General features: G+C 48.5%; 1 protein-coding gene across 4 annotated transcripts in view; it reads left to right on the top strand.

The window, feature by feature from the left end:
• STAG2 (STAG2 cohesin complex component) overlaps positions 1-21,739 on the top strand; it is a 987,179-nt gene that overhangs the window by 906,545 nt on the left and 58,895 nt on the right. For all 4 annotated transcript variants that reach the window (XM_069211859.1, XM_069211886.1, XM_069211877.1 and 1 more), the window contains exon 30: positions 13,409-13,614. In XM_069211859.1, coding sequence (XP_069067960.1) covers positions 13,409-13,614 — 206 coding nt within the window. The remainder of the gene's footprint in view (positions 1-13,408; positions 13,615-21,739) is intronic.

Below are 21,739 nucleotides of genomic sequence, written 5' to 3'. Positions count from 1 at the left end.
TACAGGGAGTGCCAATCAATAGCCAATGGACTGGCCACCTTTTAGGTTGACTACAACCTTTCTAGGACCACTTCCATTGGGAAATGGGCATAACCCTAGTTGCCAAAGTTGTTCCAAACAAGATGGAGGAATTTAAAAAGTAGTGTCCACTTCGGCTCATCCACCTTAGAGGTGGGACTGGCATGAAGTGGGCACACCTCCAAATGTGCCTATTTTTACTGCTTGTGCTGCCGCCAAAAATGGAGTCAGGACAGGGAGGTCGGTAATCTGGAGAGACCTGGTTCGCATTACAAAGGCAGCTAGGAATTTGAAGCTCCCTGTCCTGGAATGTCTATCCTGCCTGGGTAAGGTGATAATGCCCCTGCTCAGTGAAGTCTTTATTTTTCTGGCTCAAGAGCGCTGGCTCTCACCTTGGGGGGGGCAGAAATGCATCTGTGGTAACTGAACTGGCCAGAATCAGTCAGTGCACTAGTAGATGGTAGGAGTTTAGGAGAGAACCTCTAAGGTGCATTTATTTAAACATTCATCATTGGATTCAGTGAGAGTTTTAGTTGAAGATGTTTGATATCAGTGAAGCCATCATGTTGCTGGGGAACTCATAATGACCAGTGTCCAGGACGTGCATTTAAAATGGTTTATGTGTTCACTTACTATGTCTCAGAATCGATAGACACAACAGGGACATATGTGCTTGTGCATATATGCCCTCACATGTTCCCTACTACACCCCTCTTTAGTAGCGACTTACATTGGACACATGCAGTGCTAGGGGACCTGGCCCACAGAGATGTGTGACAGATCATGTATTCAGTTTGGCCTGCACTAACACACACAGTCTGGAATGGCAGCACTGTGTTGGTTTGATGAGGGGCTCCCAGGGGGGCACAACTGTTGCTGCAGTCTTCCAGGACCTTCTTTAGTACCCCAGCCCCTAGGTACCAGGGACACTATTTACTAGGGATTCACAGTGGGTGCTAAACTGTGTCTTAATTATGCAAAACAACTGGTTAGCAGTCAAAGCCACTTCAGAAACCAGGCAAAATGTGGGAGCTTACCATGCCAAAAAAGGTGCTTTCCTGCATCCATTTATTATGCCCTAATGGGATCTGAATTTGGTTTTGAACTTTCTGATGTGTGCTCCTTTTGAGCCTCTCCAGAATTGTCCTCCCAGGCTTCTCACCTTGGAAATTTACTTTTTGTGGCAATTGCATGCAGGGTAAGTGAGAACTAGGCATTGTCATCTGAGCCACCCCACCTTTCTTCTATCCTGACAAAGTGGTGATTAGCACTGAGGCCAGAAGTGGTTACGCTCTTTAATGTAGGGCAATCTTTCACCTTGCCTACTTTTTAGGCATCCCCACATCCATCTAAGGAAGAAAAGACACTCCACTGTCTGGACCCAAAAATAGCCTTGTAGGGTATGTGGGTACCAAGAAAGGGTAGCCAGTGCAGAAGCGGACCATATCCAGATGCGTTGTCTGCATTATGATTTGCTACGCACTGGCTAAAAAGCAACTCCCTGAGGGTTTGCATGCTTGTTCCACCTGAGCTAAAGCTGCGACCACTGTGTTAGTACGCAGAGTTCCAGTCCTTGACATCTGTCAGGTGGCAATGTGGGCATATTTGCACACGTTTACCCAACACAATTGCCTGGGCAGTCCGGTCGTAGGGATCACCACTTGGCCGGTTCGGTCCTGCAGGACCTTCTACTATGAACTTGGTGCACAGACCAACCTCCAGGGATGGTATTGCTTGGGCAGTTATTAAAAGTTAAGGAAGCTGCAGCTAGAACTCTCTATTAAGTAAACATTTTACTTGCTTTCGGTAACGCCTTATCTGCTAGAGACAACATGTAGCTGCAGATTACTTACCGTCCCATCCTTCCTGCTCTGCAAACTGATTTCTAGAGGCATGGACTCCACTCTCAGGGTCTTAGTTTTGACGCATCAGTAGTCAGTTTCTTCATGGCTCTGCGCTTCTGGCATGGAAAGTCATGAAAAGAAACTGATAGCGTCCCGGGGTGGCACCGAATAGGACCTGCAACATCATATCCGGTGCAAATGTCGACAGACGCGCAGCTGATCAACGCCACCGAACAGCGCACACATGCAGTGCTCACAAAAATCATCCAGATCCAGTGACTCCTGTAGAGAGTTTAAAGGTAAGTAATCTGCAGCTAGATATTGTCTCTATCAGGTAAGGTAAGTAACATGCTCTACATGGTCAGAACGCGGGAGTTGAGACAGCATGACTAGCTCTTCATAGGCTATGTAGAGAAGTTGAAAGGCAAGACAGTGCAGAAGAGGACATTGTCATGGTGGTTAATCCTGTGCATCAAAATGTGCTATGCACTAGCATGCAAGGACCCCACTCCCTAAGGTATAAGGGCTCATTCCACCAGATCTACATTTTCTACATCTGTGCTGGCTAGAGGGGTGCCTGTGGCAGACAATTGCAAGGCTGCAACATGGTCCTCCCTCCTCACTTTGAAAAGTGTTACTGTTTGGATGCTAAATTGAGGAGGGAAGGGCTACTTTGTACATTCTGATAGAGACGTCTAGTTGCAGATTCCTCACCTTAGAATTTCCCCCAGGCGTCAGACTGGATCCGGTCAGTGTTTCAACAGTTGTTGTTGTAACCAGCCATTTAGCTTCCTCCTGGTATAGTAAAACTTGGGAAACCTATTCAAAAGGTGAAGAATCTGCAGGTAGAAGTAGCCATCTGAAAAAAGATTACTTCCCTTCGGCAGTAGCTTTTTGGTAGATACTCGTGTCTACCTGCAGATTCATAACTTACCCACTTACCTCAATGTTCCGTGGTTTATTATTAAACATGCCCTCTTAATAACATCTCAACATCATATAAGTACTGCACCTGTCATTCTAATGTTAGTCTCATCCTTTTGACTCAGACATGTAAAAATGTTTTGGAATCTGATTTCAGTATGCTGACAGGTGTGCTTTATGGCTCCAGTGATACCACTTATGATGCCGAAGTGGAGCCAGCAGCCCATACCACCATGGTTAGCTATTGAAACATTTCCAGGTTCAGTCTGATTCTTGGGATGTTCAAAAGGTGAGAATCTGCAGATAGAGTATCAACCAGAAAGATCTTTACAGAGGATTAGTAACCTTTTCTTTCAATGGATGCTCTAATCTGACTACAGATTCCATCCTCCCCATTCTGAAGGTCATAAGTCTTTGAATAAAATACCCATTTAGTTTAGTGCCCTATTCCAATCGAAAATGTATTCTCTGGTCTCTGTTTCGAAAGACAGAAACTAAAAACAGACGAACTGATGTCAGATGTCGAGGGTGGGTGTAGGAAGCTGACCTGGTGTGTGGTAGATACCTATGCTGTTGTCACCTTATACCCATCCAGATATCCCTGGTTAGTGAGGTGTAGGCAGTGTCTAGGAAGCCAGGGCTCTTTAGAGGTAGCTATGGATGAGCAGCCATTACTTATCTAGGAGACATGCAAAGCTTGTGCAATACCACTATAGTCACGCAGCACTTATCACACATGGAAGAACCACACAGTGTTATAAAAATAAAGGTACTTTATTATGGTACCACAACACTAAATTACTTATAAGCAGCGCTCCCCCCCCCCCCCCCCCAAAACTGGAGGCAAGTACACACTAGTCATATACACAATAGCAATTAGAAATTGTAATCGAAAGTACAAGCATTGGCAATGCCCAGGGGACTCAACCTTTTGAGGGGAGTCCGGGGTGACCCTCAGCAGTTGAGAGAGCCAACATAAGCAGTCACAGCCCCCACTGGCAGCAGGCACAGTAAGTCGCAGTGAGGTCCAGTCAGCACACCTGAAGAGGAGTCCCACGTTGCTGGAGCAGCAGAGGAGACTGTGCTTGGTGGCAAGAAGTGCTGAGGGCCGTGGCTACTCTGAGCCTGAAGATCCCTTGGAGCAGGAAACAACAAGCTTTGGTAGCGACAAGAGTGACAGTACACAGGGGTACTCTCCTGCAAGGAGAGACAAGGGCTCACTGTCTCCCAAGTTGGACAGCTGGCAGAGAGGAATAAGGGGACCACTCCAGACCCCCATCTGTGATTCAGGATCCACGCAGTTCCGGAGGAGAGCATATTAACACAGCTGGTCGTCATTGCAGTTGGTGCCTGTAGATGCAGGGGAGTGACTTTCACTCCAAGGGACTGGTGCAAACCGATTTATGTAAGGAGGGCACCAAATGTGCCCTTCAAAACAAACAAGTCACTTGGGGAAGCTACCCCTCCCAAGCCTTGTAAAACCTCCTTCCAGGGTAGAGGGTGTTGCCTCCCTCTCCCACAGCAAATCCTTTGTTCTGCCTTCCCCTGCTTGAGCTGGTCAAGCAGCAGAAGGACAGAAACCTGTTTAAAGGGTGGCAGCAGCGCGAGCTGCCTGGAAAACCCTAGAAACTGGTTGGAGCAATAATGGGGTGGTCTAAGAAACCCCTAGAGTACATTGAATCATGTCACCAATACTGGCGTTCGTGTTGGGGTATGATTCTGACATGTTTGATACCAAACATGCCCAGGTTCAGAGTTAACATTATGTAGCTGGGCACTGGTAATGACCTGTGCCCAGTACTCGGGTAAAATGGCTTCCCTGCACTTACGAAGTCCAGTACAATGAAACTGGAGTTTGCAGAGGCACCTCTGTTTGTGCAGGGGTGCCCTCACACACAGGGACCTGCACCATGCTGTCTGGGCTAGGAGTGCCAACCATAGGGGTGACTATAGTGACCTTTGGTGAAAGGGTGCATGCACCTTTCCACGCAGGCTGAAGTGGCAGGCCTGCAGGCACATTTTTTCGATGGCTCCCCTGGGTGGCACAATACATGCTGCAGCCCATCAGAAGCCCCTGGTGCCTCAATGCACCTAAGAACCATATACTTGGGATTTAAGAGAGAGCACCAATATGCCAATTGTGGGGTGTGCAAAGTCCTAGGCAACCAAATTGAGAGAGAGAGAGAGAGAGAGAGAGAGAGAGAGAGAGAGAGAGAGAGAGAGAGAGAGAGAGAGAGAGAGAGATAGAGAGAGAGAGAGAGAGCACAATCAGTGGGGTCCTGGTTAGCAGGATCCCAGTGAAAGCAGTCTAAGCATACTGATAGGCAAGAATTGGGGGTAACCATGCCAAAAAGAGGATACATTCCTACAGTGGGCATTACATGACTCCAGTGACGTTCCCACTGCCCTATCTCTGGCTTCAAAACTGAGCCAGCACCCCCTAGTCAGAAGTTCGGGGATTCAGTCTATTATTTGGGATATTTACAGGTGTGAAATCTGCTGATGGATAGAGTATTCACCAGAGACATTGTCATTAAAGGTGAGTAGCCTTTTTGTGGAAAGTTTGTCATTAACAATATTTAATGTTCTAGTTTCTTAAAACTATAAAATGAGGCCCATTTATCCAAATTGTCAAGTATTGTTAAAAAACAAAAAAAAAAAAACTTCAGCCATTAGAAGGAAACATTTAGAAAGTTGGCTGTGATGGACACGTTCCTCCTCTGGAGGCTGTTTATCAGCTGCAGTGTTTTCCTTTTGTCATCAGGAAACTGCACAGGCATAGCTCAAAGCCACTACTTATTTCCTATGCTGTCATTGCAATACCTCTGCTAAACCTTGAGAAATAGAGCCCTATCCTACCACTAATTACTAAACCGGATGAAAGAAAAAAGTGATGGACCTAAAAATACATAGAGAGCATGTAGTGACCTTGCGATCCACCTTAGCCAAAGTTATATAAAATTTTGGTAATGGGTATCATTGTTGTTTAATTGTTATCAATAGGTGCAATATTTTACTGTTTCTGTGTGTAGGAAAGTACCATCTTTCTTGGCATGTTACCCCCAGTTTTTACTTGTATGTCAGCATGTTTTTTGCCTGTCTCACTGGGATCCTGCTGGTCAGGACCCCCAGTGCACATAGTTTATGGCCTAATGTGTCTGTGTGTGTGTGTATGGATTGCTTAACTGTCACTGAGGCTCTGCTAACCAGAACCTCAGTGCTTATGATCTCTCTGCTTTTAAATTTGTCACTATAGGCCAGTGACTTAATTTACCAATTTCAATTGGCACACTGGGACCCCCTTAGAAGTCCCTAGTAAATGGTACCTAGGTACTGAGGGCATTGGAGTTCTAGGAGATCCTTATGGGCTGCAGCATTTTTTTTTGCCACCAATAAGGAGCTCAGACAAACCCTTTCACAGGACTACCACTGCAGCCTGCGTGAAATAGTGCACACATGATATCTGATAGAGACTTCTAGCTGCAGCTTCCTTACCTTAGAATTCCCTGGTTTCCGCTTCGAATCCGGATTTTTTTCTGAGCAGTACCCTGCAAGCACCGTTGGGTGGCGTCGTTCAGATCCACGTGCGTTGACCAGCTCCACGTGCGTCGTTGGAGCCATCTGACATCACGGTTGTCTATATACACGCTGTTTGGCGCGCGTAGGTCAGTTTTTTTCCTTCTGCGCTGGTTACAGCGCAGTTCCGGAAAGAGCTACCCTTCGACGGTTTGTCGAAGCTTTTTTGACTGTTTGAAGTCATGTCTTCGCCAAAGACAGGGTTCAAGCCTTCTGGTGTGTGTCATCGCGCCATGTCGGTGACGGACCCGCAACGTGTTTGTCTTTGGTGCCTGGCGAAGGACCACGATTCCACCTCATGCTCTGACTGTCGGGCCATGGCTCCGAAGGCCTTGAGGGAGAGATCCTTCAAGCTTCTTGCGGCCTGGCATTTGTCCTCGGTAGGCGCGACTCTGCGGAGGTCATGGTCCTGCAGTAGGAGGAGGTCGCGGCACCGCTCCCGGAGCCCCAAGTTCTCTTCCTCGCATTCGAGGTCATCTGAAGGTAAGAGGCACAAGAAGAAGTCCAAGCGGACTTTGTCTTCGCCACGCATGTCGGCCGACAAGTCGTCTGTGGAACGTTGACGTTCTGAGTGCGGTTTTGCGGAGCCATCGCCAGGGCCGACTCTGCATCTTCCCTCCTTTCCCAAGCCCTGCTAGTGTGGTTCTGCAGGATCACATCCGTCCAGTTGGAGGGAAAATTAATTTTCATCTCCGTCCCTGGCTTTCCATCACAACAGACAAGTGGGTCCTGCAGGGCTCAGATAAAAAAAAATTAAAAGGCCATGCGTCTCGTTTTTGAGCGGGCTGCACCCGTGGAGTGGTCTTTGGGCCCCGCGGGGTCAGCAGGGGCCCCTTCGGATTCATTGCTGGCGGCTTCGGCCTCGGATCCAGACCAGCAGCGGTCTCACACAGTACCTCCTTCGGCGCCAGTTCCGACGTCGACAATTCCGCCACCGGTGGTAGCCCCATCCTTATTCCAGATGATCCGGAGCGACGTTGTACGACGTCGACTCAGACTTCAACAGAGCCAGTTCGGCCCAGATCATTGTCTGGCCATTATTTAGATCAGCCAGATGCAGGAGAGGAATGGGAGGGGTCTGAGGACCCTTTAGAATGAGGTTTACAACAGGACTGGTATGAGGATCTAGGGGAGGCCAGTGGACTGGACACATCTCCAGATACTGGTATGCTCTCTCTTCCTAATGTGGCTACGGAGGAGGGTGCTTCATTTGCTATGGTGGTGCGTAGGGCAGCTGAGGTCTTGGACCTAGATTTGCCTACGGTGCCTGTCAGGACGAATATCCTGACAGAAATGCTTCAGCCGGGGGGTGACAACATCGGAGCCGATGTTGCCCTTCAATGAGGCTCTTACAGACGTCCTTCTGGGTACATGGTCCAAACCCAGCACATGGGCTCCTGTGAATAGGATGGTCGGCCGCCGCCATAGACCCGCTTCGAGCGACCCTACTTTCCTCACTTAACACCCCACTCCAGAGAGCTTGGTTGTCCAAGCCTCTACTTCCCATGTTGCCTTCCCTTCCACTCCCCCGGATAGGGAATCCAAGAGGCTGGACCAGCTTGGAAAGAAGATGTTTTCTTCCAACAGCCTGGCATTGAGGTCCGTAAACACCTCTTGCCTATTGGGCCGTTATTCCCATGCTTTATGGGAAACGGTGGCACAGGTGCTGCCCCAGGTCCCGGAGGGCGTACGGGGGACACTCACCCAGGCTGTCAAGGATGGGAGAGATGCAGCCAAGTTTACGATCAGGTGTGGTTTGCCTCAACAGACTCGCTGGGCAGAGCGATTTCATCGCCAGTGGCCCTACGTCACCACGCCTGGCTGCGTTCAACTGCTTTCTTAGGTGATGTCCAGTCCAGTTTGATGGACGTGCCCTCTGATGGCTCCTGCCTTTTTGGCGAAAAGGCAGACTCCGCGCTTGAGAGGTTCAAGGATTCTCGAGCTACGGCCAGATCCTTGGACCTTTCAGCGCCAGTACGACAGCAGTCTATCTTTCGCCCCTTTCGAGGCTTCGGAAGGGGCGTGGTACCACGCCAGCCACAGTTTAGCCACCGTCCTCAGGCTTCACAACATCCCGGAAGAGGACGTGGTACCATCAGACCCAGAGGGTCTGGCCCGAGGTTGGCCACCACACAGCCCTCCTCCACTGAGCCCAAGCCCTCCTAGTGTTGTTCTGCAGGATCAAGTTCGTCCAGTTGGAGAGAGGATTCATTTTCATCTCCCTCACTGGCTTTCCATCACAACGGACAAGTGGGTCCTGCAGATCATACGGAAGGGCTACTCCCTTCCCTTCCAGTCTTTACCTCCCTCTATCCCTCCGACAAAGGAATGGCTAATGGAGGACCATCTGGTTTTGCTCCACTAGGAAGTTACAGCTCTCTTGGCCAAGGGAGCCACAGAAAGAGTCCTGATATCAGAAGTAGGCAGTGGTTGTTATTCCCGCTACTTTCTGATTCCCAAAAAGAACAAAGGCCTTCGTCCTATCTTGGATTTAACGGACGTCAATCTCTTCCTCAAGAAGGAGAAATTCAAGATGCTCACTCTTGCTCAGGTTTTGTCTGCCCTAGACCAATGATACTGGATGTTAGCGTTGGATTTGCTGGATGCGTATTTCCACATTCCTATCCTGCCAGCCCACAGGTGTTACCTGCGGTTCAAGGTGGGCCACGAGCACTTTGAGTTTACCGTGCTTCCTTTCGGTCTCACCAGTGCCCCTCAGGTGTTTAAAAAGGTGATGGCGGTGGTGGCAGATCATCTGCGCAGGCCAGGGATTTCAGTCTTCATCTACCTAGACGATTGGCTGCTGAAGGCTTCTACGCCCCAGGCTCTCGTCACCCACCTCCAGACGACGGCAGACCTCCTGCATTCGCTGGGGTTCAGTATAAATGTGCCAAAGTCACACTGGACTCCCTCTCAGAAGCTCACTTTCATCGGAGCTGTTCTGGACACAGTGCAGTATCAGGCTTATCCTCCCGAACAGCGGGTCCAGGATATTCAGGTTATGATACCGATGTTTCGGCCTCTATCCTGGATTTCGGTGAGACAGACTCTGAGACTGTTGGGACTCATGGCTTCCTGCATCCTATTGGTCAAGCAGGCCAGATGGCCCATGAGGGCTCTGCAGTGGGACCTGAAGTTCCAATGGGCACAGCATCAGAGGAATCTTACTGATGTGGTTCAGATCTCTGAGGGGACTGCAATGGATCTGCAGTGGTGGTTAGTGAACTGCGATTGGGTCAAAGGCAGACTCCTCTCCCTTCCCCAATCAGATCTCACAGTAGTGACAGATGTGTCACTTTTGGGATGGGGCGGCCATCTGGGAGAGGTGGAGATCAGAGGTCACTGGTCTCCGGTGGAATCTGGGCTCTATATCAACTTGCTGGAGCTTCGGGCGATCCGGCTAGCATTAAAAGCATTTCTTCCTGTTGTGAAAGGGAAGGTGGTGCAGGTGTTCACGGACAACACTACTGCAATAAGCAGGACGGTGTGGGGGCTGTGGACCCTTTGTCAAGAAGCTTTACATCTCTGGACATGGCTGGAACATCAGGGCATGACCCTGGTCTTTGAACACCTGGCAGGTTCTCTGAACGCCAGGGCGGATGAGCTCAGCTGAAAATGCTTAGAGGATCACGAATGGTGTCTCCATCCGGAGGTGGCACAAGGACTCTTTCAGCAGTGGGGAGAGCCTTGGTTAGATCTAAACAACCGGGCCCAGGTAATTCTAGTGGCTCCGGATTGGACACGGAGAGTTTGGCATCCAGAGCTTCTCAAAATGAGCATCGGTCCTCCAATCAGGCTGCCTCTTCGGGAGGATCTTCTGTCGCAGCAGCAGGGGAAGGTTCTCCACCCGAACCTGTCAACTCTGCGACCTTCATGCATGGAGATTGAGCGGTGACAGTTGATGGTATATGACCTCCCTCCTGAGGTGTGTGATGTCATTCTGGCAGCCAGGCGTCCCTCTACTAAGTCGATCTACGCCTGCCGTTGGAAACGTTTTGTTTCATATTGTATTGGTCTATTGATCCTCTTTCTTCTTCTCTGTCTAATATCCCTCTATTTGTATTGTCTTTCGCCCAACAGGGTTCCTCCTTAGGGACTCTCAAGGGCTATCTTGCGGCCTTATCGGCCTTTCTTCAGTTGCCCAATCAACCATTGTTGTTTAAATCTCCTATAGTACAGAGATTTTTAAAAGGGCTTGTGCATTTGTTCCCCCCTGTGCCTTTCGTTATGCCCCAGTGGGACCTTAATCTGGTTTTTACCTTCCTTATGTGTGCTCCCTTCGAGCCCTTACATAACTGTTCTCTTCGGCTGCTCACTATTAAGACAGCCTTTTTGGTGGCAATTACATCTGCCAGAAGAGTGAGTGAGCTACAGGCTTTGTCATCAAAACTGCTGTATCTCACAATATTTCCTGAAAAAGTGGTTCTCAGAACTCGTGCCTCTTTCCTCCCCAAGGTGGTAACCCCTTTCCATCTGGGTCAAAGTATCACCTTGCCCAACTTCTTTGCACCACCGCATCCCTCTAAGTAGAGGAGCGTCTCCATCGGCTGGACCCAAAAAGAGCGTTATCGTTCTATCTTGACCGCACTAAAGAGTTCCGGGTGGGCGACCAACTCTTTGTGGGGTACGTTGGTGCAAAGAAGGGTCGGGCAGTACAGAAATGATCCATTTTGCGCTGGGTCGTTATCTGTATAAAGATCTGTTACACTTTGGCAAAGAAGCAGCCTCCTGAGGGCTTGAGAGCTCATTCTTCTAGGGGGAAGGCTGCTACCACTGCGTTAGCACGTGGTGTACCTGTGGTGGACATCTGTCAGGCTGCAACGTGGGCTTCCTTGCATACGTTTGCAAATCACTACTGCCTGGATAGCCAGGTGAGAAGAGAGTGGCATTTTGCCCGTTTTGTCTTGCAGGACTTCCTGATATAAAAATCTCCTTCAGACCCACCGCCAGGGGTTATAGCTTGGGTATCTATTCTAAGGTAAGGAAGCTGCAGCTAGAAGTCTCTATCAGATGAACAAGTTACTTACCTTCGGTAACGAGGTATCTTGTAGAGACTCCATCTAGCTGCAGATTCCTTACACCCATCCAAGCCTCCCCGCTCTGCGGATATTTTTTTATACAGATATATATATATATATATATATATATATATATATATATATATATATATATATATATACATAGACAATTTTGGCATTTTTGCCTTTCTTAAAGGCATGAAAGAATTTTTACTTCACAGTCAGAGGTAACATCCATAACTGTTGGTTCTTCCATGACTCTGCTCTTCTGACGTGGAAAGTTGTGGGAAAAGAACTGACGTACGTGCGCCGAGACGGCGTCTATATAGACAACCTTGACGGCGCGCGCAGGGTACTGCTCAGAAAAATTTCCGGATTCGAAGCTGACGCCAGGGAATTCTAAGGTAAGGAATCTGCAGCTAGATAGAGTGTCTACCAGACACCTCGTTACCGAAAATAAGTAATTTGTTCTTCACAGCCATTTTCACTGCACTTACGTAACTTATAAGTCACCTATATGTCTAACCTTAATTTAATGAAGGCTAAGTGCAGAGTTACTAAGTGTGTGGGCACCCTTGCACTAGCAAAGGTGCCCCCACATAGTTCGGGGCCAATTCCCAGAGCTTTGTGAGTGCGGAGATGCCATTACACGCGTGTATTACATATAGGTCAATACCTATATGTAGCTTCACAATGGTAACTCCAAATATGGCCATGTAAGGTGTCTAAAATCATGGAATTGTCCCCCACATTCCATATCTGGTATTGGGGAGCCATGGACCCCCAGTACTACCAAACCAGCTCTGAGGCTTGCTCACAGACAGGGTTCTGCCCTCCTGGGGTCTGAACAGCTCAGTCCCAGGAAGGCAGAACAACGCATTTCCTTTGGGAGCAGGGTGTTACACCCTCTCCCTTTGTAAATAGATGTTACAGGCTGGGGAGGGGCAGCCTTCCCCAGCCTCTGGAAATACTTTAAAGGGCAGCGATGGTGCCCTCCTTGCATAAGCCAGTCAACACCGGTTCAGGGACCTCCAGTCCCTGCTCTGGGGCGAAACTAGACAAAGGAAAGGGGATTGAACACTCCCCTGTCCATCACAACCCCAGGGGTGATGCCCAGAGCTCCTCCAGTGTGTCCCAGACTTCAGCAATTTTGTTTTCCAAGGTGTGCGGACACTCTAGAGGCCTCTGAGTGGCCAGTGCCAGCAGGTGACGTCAGAGACCCCCCCCCCCGATAGGTCTATACCTGGTAAGGTAGCCAATCCCCCTTTCAGGGCTACTTAGGGTCTCTCCTGTGGGTTCTCCGCAAATTCTACTTGCAAGTTTCCAGCAGGAAGCCTCTGCAACTACTACTTCATCCTCTGACCTCAGATCCACCGCAGCCTGCTCCAGGAACCACTGTAACTGCAACAAAGTATCCAGAAGGGCTACTTTTCCTCTGCAGCTTCAGTTCTAGCCAGCAACTGCAACAGTTTCCACTGTGTACATTTTGAATTTGTGATTTGCATTTCACTTTCTTAGTATATAGTTTGTGTTCCCCCTAGACTATTTTCTCCCATTGCGTTCTATAGCATTTCCTATTGTTTGCACTATCCTATGTCTAATTACTTACTTTATTTTGGTGTCTAGTGTATATATTGTGTATAATACCTCCAGAAGGAGTATTGCCTCAAAGATATTTTTGGCCTTGTGTCACCCAAATAATCTACCTTTATTTTTGGTAACACTGAGTATCGTCTTTACTTGTGTATAAGTACTATGTAACTATAAGTGGTATTGTAGGAGCTTGGCATGTCTTCTAATTCAGCCTAAGCTGCTCTGCTATAGCTACCTCTGTCAGCCTAAGCTGCTAGAACACTACTACATTTCACTAATAAGGGATAACTGGACCTGTTGTAAGGTGTAAGTACCCAAGGTACCAACTACAAACCAGGCCAGCTCTTACATTACATGACCAGGTAAGAAATGTTACTGTTAAAAGGATGTGCTTGACACACTTTAATAGCATTTTCATTTTTTTTCTTTTTGTAGATACTCCTACCTAGAGAAATTTATGACATTTCAGATGTCTTTACGAAGGGAGGATGTGTGGTTGCCTTTAATGTCTTATCGGAATTCCTTGTTAGCTGGAGGAGATGATGACACCATGTCTGTTATCAGTGGAATCAGTAATCGAGGTTCTTCCGTGAGGAGCAAAAAATCAAAACCAGCAACAGGAAAGCGGAAAATACCTGATGGTATGTAATACCTTGTGATTTTAAGCATAACCGTTTTTCTATATTTCAATTCTGAAAGTATTATCCTTTCAGGTTTTGAAATGTCTTGGAGAACTGAAGAAATTTTTAGCAGATAGATTTAGCAGATAGATTTTCAAATGTATTTACAGTTACACTAGTGCAGGTGTCTCAAACGAGTTGATCACAAGCTACCGGTAGTTCCCAGACACCTTCAGAGTAGCTAGCCTAGTTCTTTTTTAAATAGGCAAATCACAGTCACATTTTTCTTTTAAAATTAAGGGACTGCTGTGTCTACTTCACATAATTATCAGGCTGCAGATAGCAAAGCGTGATACCGGGCAGTGTCAAGTCAGATTTATGGGCCAGGCTGGGGCACAGAGGTGAAGAACTGAAACACATAATTATTTAACTATTAAATAAAAGTCCTTTTAGACTCCGTTTTGGAGTGTGAGTACAAAATGTTTCTGAAAGCTTTTCAGTGTGAGAAAATTAAAATGAAAAGTTACTTTAATGAATAACTGTAGGAAGTTGGCTCTGAATATACTATTTCAAAGTAAGAAATAGCATGCACAGAGTCCAAGGGTTCCCCTTAGAGTTGAGATAGTGGCAAAAAGAGATCATTCTAGTGCTCTATTTTGTGGTAGTGTGGTCGAGAAGTAGGCTTATCAGAGGGTAGTGTTAAGCTTTGTTGTACACATACAGGCAATAAATGAGGAAAACACACTCAAAGACTGATTCCAGGCCAAAAGGTTTTTATATAGAAAAAATATATTTTCTTAGTTTATTTTAAGAACCACAGGTTCAAGATTTACAAGTAATACTTCAAATGAAAGGTATTTCACTCAGGTATTCTAGGAACTTTGAATAATCACAACAGCATGTACAGTTGTGACAAAAATGGCAATAAGCTATTTTAAAAGTGGACACTGTGCAAAAATCAACAGTTCCTGGTGGAGGTAAATATTTGTTACGTTCACAGGTGAGTAAAACACTTACAGGGTTCAAAGTTGGGTCCATGGTAGCCCACCGTTGGGGGTTCAAGGCAACCCCAAAGTTACCACACCAGCAGCTCAGGGCCGGTCAGGTGCAGAAGTCAAAGTGGTGCCCAAAACATATATACTCAATGGAAATAGGGGTGACCCGGTTCCAGTCTGCCTGCAGGTAAGTACCCGCGTCCTTGGAGGGCAGACCAGGGGGTTTTTGTAGGGCACCGGGGGGAGACACAAGCAGGCACAGAAAGTACACCTTCAGCTGCACAGGGGCGGCCGGGTGCAGAGTGCAAACAGGCGTCGGGTTTCAGATAGGAATCAATGGGGAGACCCCGGGGTCTCCAACGATGCAGGCAGGCACAGGGGGGGGCTCCTCTGGGTAGCCACCACGTGGGCTAGGCAGAGGGTCGCCTGGGGGTCGCTCCTGCACTGGAGTTTGGTTCCTTCAGGTCCTGGGGGCTGCGGGTGCAGTGCTGGTTCCAGGCGTCGGGTTCCTTGTTACAGGCAGTCGCGGTCAGGGGGAGCCTCTGGATTTCCTCTGCAGGAGTCGCTGTGGGGGGTCAGGGGGGTCAACTCTGGCTACTCACAGGCTCAGTCGCCGGCGAGTCCTCCCTGTAGTGTTAGTTTTCCGCAGGTCGAGCCGGTGGCGTCGGGTGCAGAGTGAAAAGTCTCACGCTTCCAGCGGGAAGCGTGTGGTCTTTAAATGTTGCTTTTAGATGCAGGGTAGTCCTCTGAGGCTTCAGAGGTTGCTGGACCCTGTTGGATGTGTTGCTGTTGCACTTTTCTTCAAAGTAGGGAGACAGGCTGGTGGGGCTGGGGCCAAATCAGTTGTCGTCTCCGTCTTCACTGCAGGGCTTCATGTCAGCAGTCCTTCTTCTTTAGGTTGCAGGAATCTATCTTCCTCGGTTCTGGGAGCCCCTAAATACTGAATTTAGGGGTGTGTTTAGGTCTGGGAGGGCAGTAGCCAATGGCTACTTGCCCTGAGGGTGGCTACACCATCTTTGTGCCTCCTCCCTGTGGGGAAGGGGGCACATCCCTAATCCTATTGGGGGGAATCCTCCTTCTACAAGATAGAGGATTTCTAAAAGTAAGAGTCGCCTCCGCTCAGGTCACCTTAGGGGCTGTCCTGACTGGGGGGTGACTCCTCCTTGTTTTCCTCATTATCTCCTCTGGCCTTGCCGCCAAAAGTGGGGGCAGTGGCTGGAGGGGCGGGCATCTCCACTAGCTGGGATGCCCTGTGGCACTGTAACAAAGGGGGTGAGCCTTTGAGGCTCACCACCAGGTGTTACAGTTCCTGCAGGGGGAGGTGAGAAGCACCTCCACCCAGTACAGGCTTTGTTCCTAGCCACAGAGTGGCAAAGGCACTCTCCCCATGTGGCCAGCAACATGTCTGGTGTGTGGCAGGCTGGCAAAAACTAGTCAGCCCACACTGGAAGTCGGGTAGGTTTTCAGGGGGCATCTCTAAGATGCCCTCTGGGTGTATTTTACAATAAATTGCACACTGGCATCAGTGTGCATTTATTGTGCTGAGAAGTTTGATACCAAACTTCCCAGTTTTCAGTGTAGCCATTATGGTGCTGTGGAGTTCGTGTTTAACAAACTCTAAGACCATATACTCTCATGGCTACCCTGCACTTACAATGCCTAAGGTTTGGCTTAGACACTGTATGGGCATAGTGCTCATGCACATATGCCCTCACCTGGGGTATAGTGCACCCTGCCTTAGGGCTGTAAGGCCTGCTTGAGGGTTGACTTACCTATGCCACAGGCAGTGTGAGGTTGGCATGGCACTCTGAGGGGAGTGCCATGTCGACTTAGTCATTTTCTCCCCACCAGCACACACAAGCTGTGAAGCAGTGTGTATGTGCTGAGTGAGGGGTCCCTAGGGTGGCATAAGACATGCTGCAGTCCTTAGAGACCTTCCCTGACATCAGGGCCCTTAGTACCAGGGGTACCAGTTACAAGGGACTTACCTGAGTGCCAGGGTTGTGCCAGTTGTGGAGACAAAGGTACAGTTTAGGGAAAGAACACTGGTGCTGGGGCCTGGTTAGCAGGGTCCCAGCACACTTTCAAATCATAACTTAGCATCAGCAAAGGCAAAAGGTCAGGGGGTAACCATGCCAAGGAGGCATTTCCTTACACTAACTCTTCATTTTAATTTTCTCCCACTTCGAAGTGTAACCTTCACAAGCAGCAGGCCTAGTGGACAGTAAACACTGTGGCATATTTATAACTGAAAATAGTCATTCTTTAAATGGGAAACCATTAAAGTGAAGAAATGTTTTCTTTGAAACATTGTCTTAATTATTCCTCCAATTTTAATTAAGCCAATTATTTGATAATGCTTTATGAAGCATGTTTGTTCACTTAAAATTCCTCCGATTTAAACAGATGTATTTTTCTGTTTTAAATATGTCTCATGTCTACAGGCCACTGGGAGCAAGATGCCTGGTGTTTAAGTGGCACCTGGAAACGGGAGAAAATGTAAATGATGAGTATAATAATGGTATCCATATAAACAAATGTAACTTGTCAGTTTAATTTTCTAGGCATGGTGCCATATTATATTAGTGAAAAATACATTATTTTAAGTGGACAAATTTGAATATTTTTGCAGAACATTATCCTACACTTAATTTCTCCATTTAACAAAAAGTGGTTGTATACGTGGTGAAAGGTAAGTCTTGTGCCACAAGTACGTGCAAGACTCTCAATCACCTGTACACACATATCCTATTCATATGCACACATATTTATGGATCCCCAGGTCCAGGCTCTCACGGACACATGACAGCCCTGTCATAGTGCCCCTAGTCAAAGTATTGTGTTCAAACCATACTATCTTGTTCTATAGACATAAAGGTTAAAGTCAGTTAAGCTGGGCGTAAGGGCGTCTGGTACCAATGCACAAGTTGCTTAGCCTTCAGTAACTCACAATGATTTTCACTGATCAGAAGTAGCTCTCACTACAGAAAAGGTTTGAGACCACTGTGTAGGAAAGTAACATCTTTCTAACAAAGTTACCCTCACCTCTTCCCCTTCTATATGGTTCTTTGGTACCCAGGGCATGGGTACACCAGTAGAATCCCATGGGCTGCTGCATGTATTGTCACCCATGGGAGCCCAGGCAAACTGTGTCTGCAGGCCTGCCATTGCGGCCTGTGTGAAAAGGTGCACCTTTCACTTCAGATATAAGGCTTGCCTTATATCCTGGTCACAGCACTTAGACACTGTGTCACCCCTCTAGTAGGCACTACAGCAGAAAGGCAGGGTGCATGTCTAAGTGTGAGGGTACCCCTGCATGAGCAGAGTACCCTTCAAACCATTTTCTGGTCTTTGTAAGTGTGGGGAAGCCATCTTGAGGTATGTAGTGCTTGTAGGGAAATGCCTCCCTTGGCATGGTTACCCCCTAACATTTTGTATTTTTTTGATGCTAGTTATGATTGAAAGTGTGCTGGGACCCTGCTAACCAGGACTCAACACAAGTGTTCTTTCCTTAAACTGTACCTTTGTTCCCACAATTGGCACAGCCCTGGTACACAGATAAGTCCCTTGTAACTGGTGCCCCTGGTACCAAGGGCCCTGCGGCCAGGGAATGTCTCTAAGTGCTGCAGCTTGTATTATGCCACCCTGGGTACCCCTCACTCAGCACATGCACACTGCCTCACAGCTTGTGTGTGCTGGTGGGGAGAAAAGGACTGTCAACATGGCACTCCCCTCAGAGTGCCATGCCCACCTCACACTGCCTGTGGCATAAGTTAGTCACCCATCTAACAGGCCTTACAGCCCTTACGCAGGGTGCACTATACCACAGATGAGCTCATATGTGCATGAGCACTATGCCTCTACAGTGTCTAAGCAAAACCTTAGACAATGTAAGTGCAGGGTAGCCATAAGGAGTATATGGTCTGGGAGTTTGTCAAACACGAAGTCCACAGTTCCATAATGGCTACACTGACATCTGGGAAGTTTGGTTTCAAACTTCTCAGCACAATAAATCAACACGGATGCCAGTGTTGGATTTATTGAAAAATGCACCCAGAGGACATCTTAGAGAAGCCCCTAGTTTACCAGTCTAAACACCAGTGTTAGGCTGACCAGTTCCTGCCAGTCTGCCACAGCCAGACGGGTTTCTGGCCACCTGAGGGGAGTGCCTTTGTCACTCTATGGCCAGGAACAAAGCCTGCACTGGGTGGAGGTGCTTCTCACCTCTCCATGCAGGAACTGTAACACCTGGCAGTGAGCCTCAAAGGCTCATGCCTGTTGTTACAGCGTCCCAGAGCATCCCAGCTAGTGGAGATGTCCGCCCCTCCAGACACAGCCCCCCACTTCTGGCGGCAAGTCGGGAGGAGATAATGAGAAAAACAAGGAGGAGACACTTATCAGTCAAGACAGCCATGAAGGTGTCCTGAGCTGAGGTGACCCCTGCCTTAAGAAATCCTCAATCTTGGTTTTGGAGGATTCCCCCAATAGGATTAGGGATGTGCCCCCCCTCCCCTCAGGGAGGAGGCACAATGAGAGTGTAGCCACCCTCCAGGACAGTAGCCATTGGCTCACTGCCCTCCTGACCTAAACACACCCCTAAACTTAGTATTTAGGGGCGACCCAGAACCCAGGAAATCAGATTCCCACAACCTACACAAAGGACTGCTGACCTGAAAGCCCTGCAGAGACGACGGAGACGACAACTGACTTGCCCCCAGCCCTACCGGCCTGTCTCGAGACTCAAAGAACCTGCACAGCGACTCATCCGACAGGGACCAGTGACCTCTGAAGGCTGCCCTGAACCGAAAGAAACTCCAGAGAATTGCGGCACTGTTCACCAACAGCAACATTTTTGCAACTTTGAAAAACCTTTTAAAGAACTCACTCCTCCCGCCAGAAGCTTGAGACTTCACCCTTTGCATCCAGTGCCCCTGGGTCAAGCTCCAGAGAACCAAGCCTGCAGAGAGGACTCCCAGGCGATTGCGACCTTGTGAGTAACCTGAGACGACCCCCCCTTGCGCCCCCACAGCGATGCCTGCAGAGGGGATCCAGAGGCTCCCCCTGACTGCGACTGCCTGGAACGAAGAACCTGACGCCTGGACCAAGCACTGAACCCGCAGCCCCCAGGCCTGAAAGGAACTGACCTCCAGTGCAGGAGTGACCATCAGGCAGCTCTCTGCCCAGCCCCCCTGTGCCCTTCCTGCACCTCCTAGAGTGACCCCCATTGATTTCTACACAAAACCCGACGCCTACTAAGCACACTGCACCCAGCTGCCCCTGTGCCACTGAGGGTGTGTTTTGTGTGCCTGTTTGTGCCCCCCCCCCGTGCTCTACAAAACCCCCCTAGTCTGCCCTTTCGCAGACGCAGGTACTTACCTGTTGGCAGACTGGAACCGGAGTACCCCTGTTCTCCATAGGTGGCTATGTGTTTTGGGCCCTCCTTTGACGTCTGCACCTGACCGGCCCTGTGTTGCTGGTTCAGTGACTTTGGGGGTTGCATTGAACCCCCAACGGTGGGCTGCCTATGCCCAGGAAACTGAACTTGTAAGTGCTGTACTTACCTCAGAAACTTAACCTTACTTACCTCCCCCAGGAACTGTTGATTTTTGCACTGGGCCCACTTTTAAAATAGCTGATTGCCATTTTAACCTACCCTGTGTATGCTACTGCTCTAATTCAAAGTTCCTTACTTACCTGTATGGAGTACCTTGCATTTTATGTATTTACTTCACATCTTGAATCTTGTGGTTCTAAAAATAAATAAAGAAACAATATTTTTCTATATAAAAACTATTGGCCTGGAGTAAGTCTTTGAGTGTGTGTTCCTCATTTATTGCCTGTGTGTGTACAACAAATGCTTAACACTACCCTCTGATAAGCCTACTGCTTGACCACACTACCACAAAATAGAGCATTAGAATTATCTAATGTTGACACTATCAACTTTGAGATAGTATATACAGAGTCAACTTCCTACAAGGAGTCACTCCCCTGAATCCGCAGGCACCTCAAGATGTCGACCGGCTGATGGAGTCTGCTGTCCCATGGATATCAAAAGGCTGTGCATCACTTCTCTGGGTCGTGCTTGTCTTCTGCCCAACTTAGAAGACTATGGACCCCTGCTCCTGCTACTTGTCCTGCACTCCTCTGCACCCCGACTGTTGCTCTTGCCAAGCCCTGTTAACACTTCCTCCAGGACATCTTCAGGCACCAAGAAGCCTCGGCCTCCAGCACTCTACAACTCGAAGATCAACTCTTGCGGCGTGGACTTCTGTTTTGTTGTGCTATTGAGGCCTTCTTGGGACTCCCTGTAGCTATCTCCTGTGGGTCACTCGTAGGGGCTCAATTATTCTGGCCTTCCTGTGTGCTGAGGGACAGCTGTGACTCAGGGGTAGAGTCTCCTGGACCTTGCTGGTCCCCAGAATTTTGCAAATACATCTTCAGCTCCTTCTTGCATTTGCTAGTGCTTGTTGGTGACCTGGCTGGTCACTGACCCTCCTGCAATCCGGCGACCATCGAGGGACAGCTCGTAGGCGACTCCTGGGATCTTCTGCAGCTCCTGGATCCTGCAACTGGACTTCTTCCTCCACTGACCTGCAGTAACTTCACCTCTAGGGGCATAGGCATTGCCACCGGCACCACCAGGGTGCACCACAAAGGGTGTTGGATTCTGTCCCCTTCTCCACATCCAGAATCTGTCCCTGGGTTCCACTGGCCTAGTCCACAGGTCTCAGCAGCAGCTGGACAATCCGGGACTTCCACTAACTTCAGTGAGAGTCCCCTCTGCATTCGGGTCCCCTGGTGTAAGTACGCCTGTCTTTTGGGTATCCTCAAGCGGGGGCAGTCTCCAACCTTCCTCTTGTCTGTTCATTTCCTTGGGTCCACTGGGAAGGGTCCTGAAACCCATGGACTCCAACCACTACTTTACTGTGTTAGTCTGTGGGACGACTGCGTAGGTAACCACTCTGCACATGGTCACTGGGGACACCTGATGTACTTACCTCTGGTGTTATCATCCTTCCCCAGCTCATAGCTAACTACCATACTTACCTTGGTTGAGATCAATATTTTGCATGCCGCTTACTTAGTGTATGTTTTGGTCCCCCTCCGCCGTAGGGTCCTGTTTATTTTCTGGTATTTCTGTGTGTTAT

This window comes from Pleurodeles waltl, chromosome 2_1 (genome assembly GCF_031143425.1).
Source record: "Pleurodeles waltl isolate 20211129_DDA chromosome 2_1, aPleWal1.hap1.20221129, whole genome shotgun sequence".
Taxonomy (NCBI): domain Eukaryota; kingdom Metazoa; phylum Chordata; class Amphibia; order Caudata; family Salamandridae; genus Pleurodeles; species Pleurodeles waltl.
Note: the sequence above shows the minus strand (reverse complement) of the source record. Positions and strands in the feature narration are given on the sequence as shown.